At 42.5% G+C, this 12,628-nt stretch overlaps 1 protein-coding gene across 1 annotated transcript in view; it reads right to left on the bottom strand.

The window, feature by feature from the left end:
- The window catches only part of LOC146175698 (uncharacterized), a 66,056-nt gene that overhangs the window by 21,549 nt on the left and 31,879 nt on the right, over window positions 1-12,628 (bottom strand). Inside the window, exons 5-6 of the mRNA XM_084581185.1 lie at window positions 9,151-9,271; window positions 5,485-5,526 (exon numbers count right to left, since the gene is read on the bottom strand). Coding sequence (XP_084437311.1) covers window positions 5,485-5,526; window positions 9,151-9,271 — 163 coding nt within the window. The remainder of the gene's footprint in view (window positions 1-5,484; window positions 5,527-9,150; window positions 9,272-12,628) is intronic.

Raw genomic sequence — 12,628 nt, 5'->3', positions numbered from 1 at the left:
GTATGCCAATCCTTCGTTTACCCATACCCCCAAATATTTATATTCTGCTACTCTAGGTATTTCAAGGCCTTGAATTTTAAGACCCTGATCAGTTGAGCCGTTGAAAATCATCAGACCCGACTTACCTGCGCTGAAACTGAAGCCTAGAGCGTCCCCTTCGTCTCCGCAATACTTAACTAGAGTTTGAAATTCTTCCAGACTCTCAGCTAGCAGCACAATATCGTCTGAATACATCAAACCGGGGAGGCGCTGCTCTACCGCCTTTCCACCTAATCTGTATGACAGGTTAAAACCTAGATTACTGTCTTGTATCCTCCGTTCCAGGTTTATCATATAAAGCATGAACAGCACCGGTGATAGAGCCTTGTCTTAATCCTTTGCATACTTTGACATCCTCCGTACTTCTTATCCCTTCCCACGTAATTTCTACTTTGTTATCCCGGTATATTTCCTGTAGGAGCTCTATTATCTCATAACCGATACCTTCTTCTTTTAAGAGAGTGTTCACCAGCGAGTGTGTTCACCTTGAGAGTGTTCACCAGCGCCACCCTCAACCACAGCGGCGGACGTGGAACGTCCTGTGTTACCGCCAGCGTCACGTAGAACGTGATCAAGAGCGAGGGCGACAGCTGTGCTAGAACCCTCTTACGCTACCTATGGCTTCAAGACTGCCAGAACCGAGACCCCCGTAAGCTACGAGCAGATAAATGAAAGGGAAATGAGGGTGCTCGTTATAATACATGAAGGAAAGAAGCCAACAGTCGGCGAGGCCAAGGAAAGCATTGGGGATTGTACTTTATCTTTTTGTTTTAATTTTTACTTTGATAAGCACATAAATTAGTAATGCAATCTGTTTAAGGGAAAGGAAATTCACGCGAAGTAGAATAAAAAACAACGTGCCGATGGTGGGAACCGAACCCACGACCTCCGAATATCGCGTCCGGTGCTCTTCCAACTGAGCTACATCGGCCGCTGCCCCCCTGCTACTTTCTTGGGTATTAATTTTGTCTGTATACGGAGGTCGTGGGTTCGGTTCCCACCATCGGCACGTTGTTTTTTTCTTCCACTTTGTACTTGGTTATCCCTTGGACACGTTGCCAGCCGAGTGAATGCTGTGCTCGCCAAAGGTCGCACATACATCGCGATCAAACCTGACGGCATGATAAGTTAGCTACTGAGTCTACATCTTCATTATTAATATAAACAGCGCGAACACGAAGACAAGGGACAAGAAACAAGAAAGCCACAGTACTGTGGCTTTCTTGTTTCTTGTCCCTTGTCTTCGTGTTCGCGCTGTTTATATTAATAATGAATAAGTACCAACTCGCCCAACAAAGTATCTTGGTGAGTCTACATCTGTATCAGGAAGCCTTTTAATTATCGTCAGGAACGTATTTTGTAGACTAGCTCATTTAAAAACGACAATTCACTTAGAAATAGCAACAAGCTGTTTGTCCACTGCTTCGAGTGACATCTCAGAAAGGTTAGCTCCTACACTCGTTCCAAGAGGCCTGCCTTTCTAGCCCAGTTCATGAAACACATTATTAAAGAATCTGTCAGGAAGAGAGCGACATGTAGACTAGCGACCATGATAACCAGTGATTGGGTCCATTTTCACGACAAAAGATGGCAATTGCGCTTCTTAGTTGTGCTAAACTATCTTATTTTGAATACCTTCGAGCCAAGGTCAGCGTCTGCTAGCAGCTGACCTTCAATGAGATGTTCAGGTGCTCCGGAGCTACGCTGGCTCGACCATGTGACTAGACGCGTTATTCGCCGCGGTGGTTCCGCCGCCGGCACATGTGCCCTCTCCGCCGCCATGCCGGAGCCACCGCGCATGCGCTCTCCTGCTGTCAGACTACGTGATTCGTCGCGCGCTAGGCTGTGGTTTAAAGAGGAGCGCAGCTCTCCTACGCAGATCGCGGTTCGTCAGGGATCCGAGCGAAGCTGGGCCATCTGAAACGCTACGGAGAGGACTTTGCAACGTCGTCAGCAAGAACATGCTTGCTCTTTGTATAACTAGGTTTAGGAGAATTAGGCCTCAAACAAGTTTTTCTTCGAGCTTGCACTCGAAAAAGGTTCGTTCCTGACCTTCGTTTGTCGAGTAGCGGCCTCGGGTTGAGTAAACAAGGCACCACAATTAAAGGACAAAAAAGCTTATCCTTGCTTGATTTCTCAATCGCTTAGTCGCTATTCACTATTGTCATCCTGAAATTTATTTTAGAGTCTTTCCAAGACCTGTTATGTTCTCGGCCATCAGACACTGCTTACAGAGGCCAGAAAGTCTTCTTAGTGTAATATGTTCACCATTCTTAAACAAATTCGCACGTAACTTGACTTCCCTTAGCCTTTATTCGCCTTTCCATTCTGTATAAAACTTTCCGTACTTCTGTTTTTACAATGACAAATACCGAATTGTATAAACCTTGCCTTATTATCATCTTATTTATTCAGTCTATTGTAGAGCTATGTAAAATGTTCCGGTTCTTTTACGCATGTTATTTATATTCCCATTGACACTGCCCTCCTTCAAAGTTCTTTTTACATTGAACAAAGTTCTTTTTACATTGAATAATTTTGTGTACATAACTTTTAAACTACCTCTTTTGTATATTTTTCCTAGCTTCTTCATGTAACCTGCTTTTTAGGCATTTTCTAACCCGTTCAGTGCTTTTACCAGATCTGCCAGCAGTTTAATTTCGATAGCATTAAATCCTTTCATATTTTGTAGCTTCTTACTCAAGTGTTTATTTCCTAATTGACTTGTCACTATTCTCTCTAGCAACCGCACCGCTTTTATTCCTACTGCGAATGCTAAGATATAATATGACCTTATTACATTTTTATTATACGACCATCATCCCGCTAAAGCTGAATGTATGTTGTACTGAAAGATCCGTATTCCTCCACACTTCCTCAATGCTAGCTCGTTGACGACATCCTCTCTTATTACTTTACTACGTTCTGTGCACAATTATTACCTGGTTAAAGACATCATTTTCTACATACACTTCTCCACACCTTTTAAAGCAATTCTTGTACTACTCCCTTCAGGTTCACTCGCTCTCTGAAAGAAATACTCATGATAAGCTGGCTGTCTCATTCTGCAAGCTCCAGAGCAAACGTTTACCTGCCGTTTCATGAGCATAAGCTCCACTTCCACTTCCGCGTAGTTGCCGTCTTCATGCTGAATTCGCCGGACGCCAGTGCGTATTTCATTTCTATATAATAATTGGCGATTTCGCATATTTACAGAACATTTGGATTACCTTGTCGACATTACCGCAGTTAATTATAATGGCGACCTCCACGTTTGTACCTCTTGTAATGTTTGCGGCTCTTCCAAACTCTCCTTAATGATGTATGTTGTCTATCTTGCCACTTATATCATATATAACTGCAGAATTCTCAAATAGCTCTTTGGTGAGTCTAGCTAGATATCATGGTATGTGATCGCCTCAGAGCCATTATGCTGCACCTACAACTCTAGCCTTATCAGGACTAGGAGACTGACTATCAATACCCGGTACTTCCTCAAAAAGCATTACCAGAATCAATCGTTGAATAGGGCATAGCATTACAGGTTACTTACGTCTGTTCCCTGTGGTGGCTTTTTTTTTTTTTTTTTTGAGCCAGTAATTTTATTCACCTGACACGTCATAACAGATTTACCACATCGAAAGTCACTTACTGCGGACTAAAGAGTGCCACTTTTCTGATGTATTGATAGGAGGTGCTTGACTTAATTGTGCACTTTAGCTAGAATGGCAAAATGATGTGTTGACAGTATCAAACAAACCTGCACAAGGGTTGTGGTGGGAGCCGCCGCGCGCAAGCTAACATTTCAGCAATAGACGAAGACATTAAGTCTCCGTGTAAAAACATTAGTTTGCGAGCTCAGGCTTCCTAGTCAACCCTTGTTGAGTTTTCTTCAATAACCGTATGATTGCCATGCCACCTGACGGCGTTTGTTATATGAAAGGAATAGCGGTCCAGCCTGTGTGCAATGAGAAACAGTCTTCACTCATGGCTACTAAGTTTTTGTTTTGATTTGGAGTGCTTTCTTCTAATGTTAGTGTACAGTGCGTTAATGTACTACTTTCATGAGCAATATAAGCAGTAACATGCGAGAGCGTGGCAAAACGTATCAAAACCTGCTGCAAAAAATAAAATGGAAAGGGTGCCGCATATCCGCTAGCTGTTGACGCACCCGCCTTGCTAGCATTGTTAGGAAAGGTCAGCTTATTGCGAGGCATCAGCCGCTAGCGATGATAAGACGAATATGGAGCGCAGATCGCGTACCGTGGTGTCTGTAGTTCTGCGCCAAATACCGCTAGTAAACTTTTTCTCTTTTTTCTATTTGGGCTGTTTAAAAGGTAGGCCAGAAAATGTTCGTTGCAGCATGCTTGACACACATACATCCACATAGAAAAAAAAAAGTTAACAGCGATATTTGGCGAAGAACAATTCACACAGTACGGTCCGCGATCTGCGCTCCAATTACCGCATTATCACCGCTAGCGGTCGGTGCATCGCCACCAGCTGCCATGTCGCAGCAATTCTATCACGGCGGGTGTGCCAGCAATTAGCAGAACCACGTCGACGTTTCCACTTCGTTCCCTGCAGCGGCCGCAGCGTATCATCCCAAGTGGGTTTTGAGGCTATAGCCACGCGCTCGCGTGTTCTTGCTCACATTGCTAAGATAGTACTTTTTGGTTCCTACAATCTGTTTCCATCTGACTGCAAATTATTTCGTCTTATTTCAGAAGCCTCAATTTCTTCAAATAATAGAATTTCCTCTCATAATTTTCGCGTGCGTTGCTGCTAAAGAAGGCGTTATCGTGCCTAATATTTCTTGGCGTGCTCACATAGATAAACCCTTCATATTTTAAACTGGCGCTGCTTCTCAGCTTGTATTTTGAAGCAGTAGTAGTTGGTATCGTTCGGATGGTATGAACAATATAAGTACAAAGGAGATCGAAAAGGTAATTTCTTAAGTGCATAGGAAGCAATGACAGGTCGTTCACCCCAATTACTTGGTTTGAGTTCGTTGCGAAGCTAAGCTTTGTGGCTACGAAAGAGACGCAAGTTATCGAAACCCATCAAGAAAGAACAGATTTGAGATTCATTCTAGCAAACTTAAGTCATATAAGAGAAGAACGTTTGCTACTAACAGGACGACATACACACAAATTGTTTGCGCCAAGCGAAAATTTAAGCGCCTTATTTGCTCAATATCAGAGTAGTGATGAACCGTATACAAGACCAGATATATATCGTAATTTATCAGGCCGAATTCTCCTCACATTTTGCGCAATGAAAAGTGGCAATACCCTCTGTCACTACGAATAATGCACAGAGCCACAGACTATATAATGCTTAAGCACAGAAACGCTAACACTTTTCCGTTCAACTTTATTAACACGTCCTTGGCCCCAGATGACATTCCACTTCCTTCGCGACGACACAAATCCGGTCACTTACCGACGAAGGCTGATGCTGGTATACGTAGCTCTGTGCGATTCTCTGCAGAATAATCAGTCCGGAATAGATTGCATTAATGTTCGTTCCGGCACATTCAAAATTGTTCATGCAATACTCATTGGAATAAATCCCATACGAGGACATGGACTTCCTCCACAATTACAAATAGAACACTGCTTTCAGTTTGGTTAACATCGCGATATTTTTTGCGCTGAAGCGACTGCCCGTCCAAGAAGGTATGATTTTATTGCAATGGACAAGCACGCAAGGTCAGCTAGCGCACATGGTGAACTCTTGTTTATTTGTGAGGACGGCAGAACCCACGGCAGAACTCATCATCACTGTAATATACCGTTGACAAAGAAATGCATTTTACGGCTACATTTTCATCTCTAAATGCGTGCTAACATTTGTCCGTACATCCGCACATACATTAGTGTGTGCGGATGTCCTTAAAGTGCAATGCACCAGTGAAAAATGCATTCTTAATCGGGGTGCGAGTAGGTGCCTTAGCAGAGCCCGGTAATGCTTCCAATTCATTGGCGATAACAGCATGGCTATGACTGGTGCTATAATTCAGTTTCTCTGTCAATTCAAGCCAGTTTACCTCTGCTGTTGTGACATAGATCAACTAAAAAAATGATGGAAAACAAAAACAGAAAGCCCGGAAAACTAGAGGGTTATAAAATTAAAGGCATGTATATACGAAAAAAAAAAGTGTATAGCAAATATAGATACACATGCGCTGTCGTGTCGAATGACCGAAAAAATTTTGGTTGAGTTCCAGCGTGACTGTCCTCTTGCCCATGCTCTAGAGTGTGTTCTGGTCTTTAAACGAAGCTGCTTCAAACACCGTGAAGGAGCTTTGCCAAAAGTGCAGTGGCCCCGCAGCCTCTGTCCACCTGTTGCTGTTAAGACTGACAGATAAAAACCTAAGACAGCAAGCATTCTTTTTTACAGTGGGGTAGTCTATGGGCGCACAGGGAGTATATCGAAATTCTCCGCAATCCCCATCGGAGCATGATTTTCATTTACATAAATATTTGCACAAATCTTTATATTTTCCAGGCTCCTACATACCTTCTTAGTAACATTGCTCACCAGATTTTTCTACTTTCACCTATTAACTTCATTTCTGCTCGGCTTCGCGTATTGTGTTTTGTGCTGCAAGCCTTCACGACATAAAATCCCGCGGGATGAAGTTTATCATCACTATCTCTGATAAAACTTTGCACACCAAGAACGGTTGTCATTGCTCATCAGAGCATATCGCCAGCTACGACTATCATTTCGGTGAACCTAAGTAGCCCAAAGAATGACCTCGAGACAAACAGGATATAATGGAAAGGCTTTTGGAATGGAGCACACCGTCTAGAGAATAGAGATATATGCACTGTTTTTCATAGCGCATGCCCCGCTCCCGTCTTTGGCTCGTGAAATACATGACGCATGAGTGTCGTGAGGACATGGGTGAATTGATATGTGCATATGGTAATGCATGCGTGCTCAACAAGTTAGGTATATAAACAAATATTAAAACTTGTTCAAGCAGGCAATAATACTTACTTGCTCCAGGTTCCTGCACCCTACAAGCGGTCAAACCCACTGCTTATCCTGAATTCACATGAACGCGTGACACTAAGCGTAGCGTTTACAGTTATACTTTCCCATGCCGGGGTCGCACAGTGGTTACGGCGCTCGAATACTGTTCCCAAGGATGCGGGATACAATTCCGGCCTCGGCGGTCGCTTTTCGATGGAGGCGAAAAGCAAAGCGTCCGTCTGCTGTGCAATGACATGCACGTTAAAAAACCACAGGTGGTCGAAATTTCGGAGTCCTCTCACGGCCTGGGTAGCTTTGAGACGTTAATTCCCACAAACCATAAAGTTATAATTTGCTCCAAATAAAGACTAAATGTATAGAGGTCGAGTGGATTGTAACACAGATATCAGCCCTAGTCAACGAATGTTAGAAAGCATTAATGAGAAAACATAATTTCTAACAACCGTAACGGATAACGGAGGATGATAGGCTACACAAAACGCGAGTTGTAATTCTCTGTTCGAGACACTGAAGTGCGGCTACACATGTCTCAAGATTTGCATGATATAGCGAGCACATGTCATTTAACTCTTTCTCGAATTACTTTCCTTTTTGCATATCATATATAAGCCTATCTTACGTAGTAGACAGTTATATTTTTTCGAGCCTTCAAAGCCGTGTGTAAACTCATCTTTAAACCAATCGAATCCACATGAACTCAAAACGCCTCACTTCCCGTTTTTTTTTTCTTTTTTTCTGAACGAGATTTGACACGGAAATCTAATTCCCTCCTACCTAGCCCTTTCGCAGATATGCAGAATGAAATAAATTATTTTGATTGGTGTGCTGTCATTGGTAGAAGATGCAATATATTATTGAGGCAGAGCGTATCAATCACCGGCTTTCAGCACGCCACCAATATAATGCAAACTTCCCATTAATATATTTAAGGAAAAGCGTGAATACTAGACGCAACCACGAAAGTGTCCTTTTGCATATCCTCATTTACGTTTGATTGATTCACACGTCCATACCTTTAATGCGTTGGAACCATCCTTTCTGTCCTGTTTTTATTCCCTCTTGGGCCTTTTGAAACATAATTGATTCCCCGCCTCTTTGATAGTGATTTAATAGTTTTACCGGCTATTCTTGTGTTTCAGCTCTTTACTCTGTGGGTTCTCATCAGTTCCTTTTTTTTTTTTTTTTGCGTCCGTTTTGTAGTTGTTACGTTCCCTTTCATTGCGATCAGATTGCACGGAGTTTCAGCGATCGCGAACAGTATACGTTCATTTACCATATTTTCTTAATGTCTTCTGAAAAATTTACCTCTGAAAAACATTTTCTATCGATACTCGTAATTTGCGTACGTCTCATTAATGCTGTTCCTCTATGCTCTTTTTGTTCTTTCGTTCTTCATGCGATTTCCGAATATTCCGACACGTCATTTTTGTAGATCGTCTATAGACCTGAACATTTTTGACCTCGGTGATAAAACGCGGCGATTCCTGGATCTCTCCAACTACAGTAAGATTGTTCGCAAAGAGCGGGTACAACCCGTTATCTAATGTAAATCATACCTTTTTTTGTGATATTCAGATATTTTACTACACATTTTTTTATTCATTTTTGGTATTACTCTAAACAACAGACTTCAATAGATGTGCGATGATTGCGTTTTGGTAGCATTTGCATTTAAAGAAATCCGAGCAGATTTTTTTCGCTATACTACTAAAAAGTGTACGATGCGAATTCTCATAATAAATCTACTTTTTCATGAATGCTGCAACGGCGTGAACAGCAAAAACTAGTAATAACTTTGAACTGAACGCTTCATATTTCACATACTCCTAGCCTGAGACTGTCAAGGCTGCTTTATGATTCTATATTTAGACATTCCGCAGTGGCACTTTGTCCGCTCGAAATACCAAGGCAAGCAAGCTTGCTATTGTGACTAGCGCATGCTTTCTGCAGATAGAAATAAAAGACTCTGACTTGTGACGGATAGGTCAGCAATTCACCAATACCTCCAACATTCAAAATGCAAAGTTAACATCAATCGCTTCAATTTGGAGCAGAAGTATTTATCGGGAGAGCGGGGAGGCGTTGTTAGGTGTCTTTCCATACCTGAATTGTCATCCACTTTTTTCATGTCAATGACTTCAAGCTGATGTGCGCCAGCCAGATACAAAGACCTCGCACTAACAGGCACCGGCTTGATTCTCATGTTCTCTGTAACCATGCCAGTCTGCAAAAAAGAAAAATCGAGGTGATCCTTTTATAGGTAATAATTTTACGTTATGTATGGTGGTACAGTCTTAAATATACCAAAAAGGCAGCAACTGCTATTGTGTCCGGTTTCGTCTGACCGTTATGTTTTCGGACTTGCTTGTTATTTTTACGGGTGTTGATAGTTTATGAAAAAGTGACAATCTCAAAGCAGCATCTATTACGATCATGAGAAAGATCTCCGACAACGTTCTTGATCAGAATATTCCAAATCATATAGTTGCAACACTTCAGAAAAGACTACATAATGTTACTGTGCACATATAGAAATTCACAGTCGCTCTAACTCAGGACAACTCATGCTTAAATACCGAAGAAAAACGTTCAGTCGTTTACAGAAGCATTTCCCTATTTAATCAATATTTTCTATCTGAAATAGCGCTCGGCAAACAACTTGCGTATAATTTGTTTTGCACGTTCAGTATAAACAGTTCAGGGCCCGCCGTTGTTGCTCAGTGCGTAAAGCACTCGACTGGTGAACCTAAGAATGCGGAATTGAATCCAGGCCGCGAAGACCGCTTTCTGGTGGAGGCGAAAAGCAAGGCGCCCGTGTGCTGTGCGATGTCAGTGCACGTTAAAGAACTCCAGATGGTCGAAATTTCCGAATCCCTCAACGACGGCGCCTCCCATGGCCTGAGTCGCTTTGACACGCTAAACCTTGCAAATGAAAGCAAACCATTAATGTATCGGCATTTAAACCAGAACACGATTTCAAACATCACGTTCATGCTTTGCACATAAACAGCCTGTTCCATAAGGGCGGTAAGGCAAAATTATCCTTAACGTGCTAGAAAATTGAGCACTATTAAAACAAATGCGACTGCAAGACCATAGAGATACCTGTGCTTTGTATATAAGAATATGAAATCCGGGGTTCCCCGCTGCGGTGGGGCCTTGAGATGCGTGATATAGGTTTCGAATTCAATTATCGCGAGTAGCTAGATCTCATAAGTTTTCACGGTTGTTTAATGCTCCTCAGTCCCTTAGGAATGATAGGTAATTACTGCTATAAGGAACAATTCAATTCGAAAACAGCCTTGCAATTTTCTTTTTAAGTGTGCCTTTTTTAATAAATTTTACTCCCACTTTGAGAGGTATTGCTGCTGTTTTCTATAGTGCGAAATGCAAAAAAAATAAGCCCTTTCAACTGCTTACAATGGATGAATGCTCATGGCACAAGACCTTCATTTGCAATAATTAATTGGATTGTGCTGTAAAAAAGACAGATACGCTTCTTGTCACCTATACCAAAATGTAAATATTGCAAAATGTATTTACGGTTTCGGCCGTTTAGAGGTAGCACTTATTACTCCCTAGCTCCTACTACCTATGCATAAATGCACATGCCAGCAATACGTACAGTCTTTGTCAAAATTATAGAGCCCAGGGGGTATGCTTCTCAGCCACTTCGTGTGGCTTGCAATGCATTTCCAGTGTTCCGACTCTCGTGAGGTAAGAAGATTTTTTGCCCTACCCTCTCCAATGGGAAGGATGTTCACTGGTGCTGAATCAACGCATGTACACGATTCAGAAGCAGACCCCCTGGGCTCTATACCTTTGATAAAGGTTGTACCAGCAAATTGTTGATTCTGCCTAACTTTCATTTTGAAGTGGACAGCTATACGGATACTAAGCCACCGCAACGCTAGAAGAAATCAATGCAGAGATGTTGATGCACAGTTGGCGCATGCAAACGTGGTTTCCATCAAAGCAGCCACCTGCGTAGCTGACATTGCTGTTTACTGGCGTATATTCAGTGCAACATGTCGCCCTACTCGTCTGGAACGACTGGTGCAATCCAACGAATTGCATTTCTTGATGCTATTCAGGTTCACGACTTCTGTTACTATTTTTCATCCAGTGTCACCAAGGCATTCTTTATCAGTGCTTATAGTCGTGTCCACAAAAAGCACTCTCTGTAGGGTAAGGTTACCAGCTACGGTGTGTTCACCGCTGAGACAGTTCCTCACTGTTTGCTGCCATATCTCTACTGATAAGTGAAGAGACTAACGCTGCCATGAACTCGTTGTGCTCTAGCCCCCTCTACAAAAACCTTTTCCAGAGTATCCAGCATATGGTGACTACTCTCTCTGAGAAGGCTGTCTAGTGTGAGAGAACAAAACGAATTCACCACAGGGGTGAAAAGAAGGCCGTTAGGCGCGGAAATACGACTTCGCGGCTAAATCAGAAACACATAATGCATGCAATAAAAACCAAATTGGCACATGCTGCCAATTCAGACTTGATCAATGAGGTGGGACGTTGAGATCAGAAACCAGCTTTTAAGACATCATCATCATCATCAGCATGAATATACCCACTGCAGGGTGAAGGCCTCTCCCATATTTCTCCAATTAATCCGTTTCTATGCTAGCTACATCCACTTGACCCCTGCGAACTTCTTAACCTCATCCGCCCACCTAATTTTCTGCCGCCCCCTGTTACGCTTTCCTTCCCTTGGAATCCAGTTTGTTACCCTAAACGACCATCGGTTATCCTCTCTTCGCACTACATGTCCTGCCCATGCCCGTTTCTTCTTAATTTCCACTAGAATGTCACCAACTTGAGTTATTTCTCTGACCCACTCTGCACGCTTCCTATCTCTTAACGTTACCCCTACTATTTTTCGTTCCATAGCCATCTGCGTTGTCCTCAACTTAAGTAGAACCCTCTTGGTTAGCATCCACGCTTCAGCCCCATAGGTCAGTACAGGTAAGATGCAAGTGTTGTATACTTTCCTCTTGAGCGATACCGGTACGCTGCTAGTCATAATCTGTGAGTGCTTGCCAAATGCGCTCCATCCCAACCTCTTGTTATTTCCATTTCATGGCCCGGATCTGCGGTTATTACCTATCTGAAGTAGACATATTCGCCTACTACGTACACTGCTTCGCTACCTAACGTAAACTGGTCTTCCTTCCCGAGGCTATTGAATATTACTTTAGTCTTCTGTATATTGATTTTCAAGCCTAATTTTCTACTTTTCCTAACCTAGGTCACCAATCATTCTTTGCAGTTTATCTCCTGAGTTACTTAGCAAGGCAATGTCATAAGCAAATCGCAGATTACTGAGGTATTCTCCGTCTGCCCTTATCCTGACTGCTCCCATTCCAAGTCTCTGAATACTTCCTCTAAGCAAGCTGTGAATAGTACAGGGGAGATCGTGTCTCCTTGCCTAACACCTTCCTTTATGGAAATTGTGTTACATTCTTTATGCAGAATTATGGTTGCTGTGCAGCCAGTATATATATTTTCCAGGATTTTCACGTACGGCTCGTCTACCCCATGATTTCGCAATGCCTGCATTACCACCGAG

The sequence above is a fragment of the Amblyomma maculatum genome, chromosome 10 (genome assembly GCF_055883805.1).
Source record: "Amblyomma maculatum isolate TAMU_Amacu chromosome 10, ASM5588380v1, whole genome shotgun sequence".
In the NCBI taxonomy this organism is placed as follows: domain Eukaryota; kingdom Metazoa; phylum Arthropoda; class Arachnida; order Ixodida; family Ixodidae; genus Amblyomma; species Amblyomma maculatum.
Note: the sequence above shows the minus strand (reverse complement) of the source record. Positions and strands in the feature narration are given on the sequence as shown.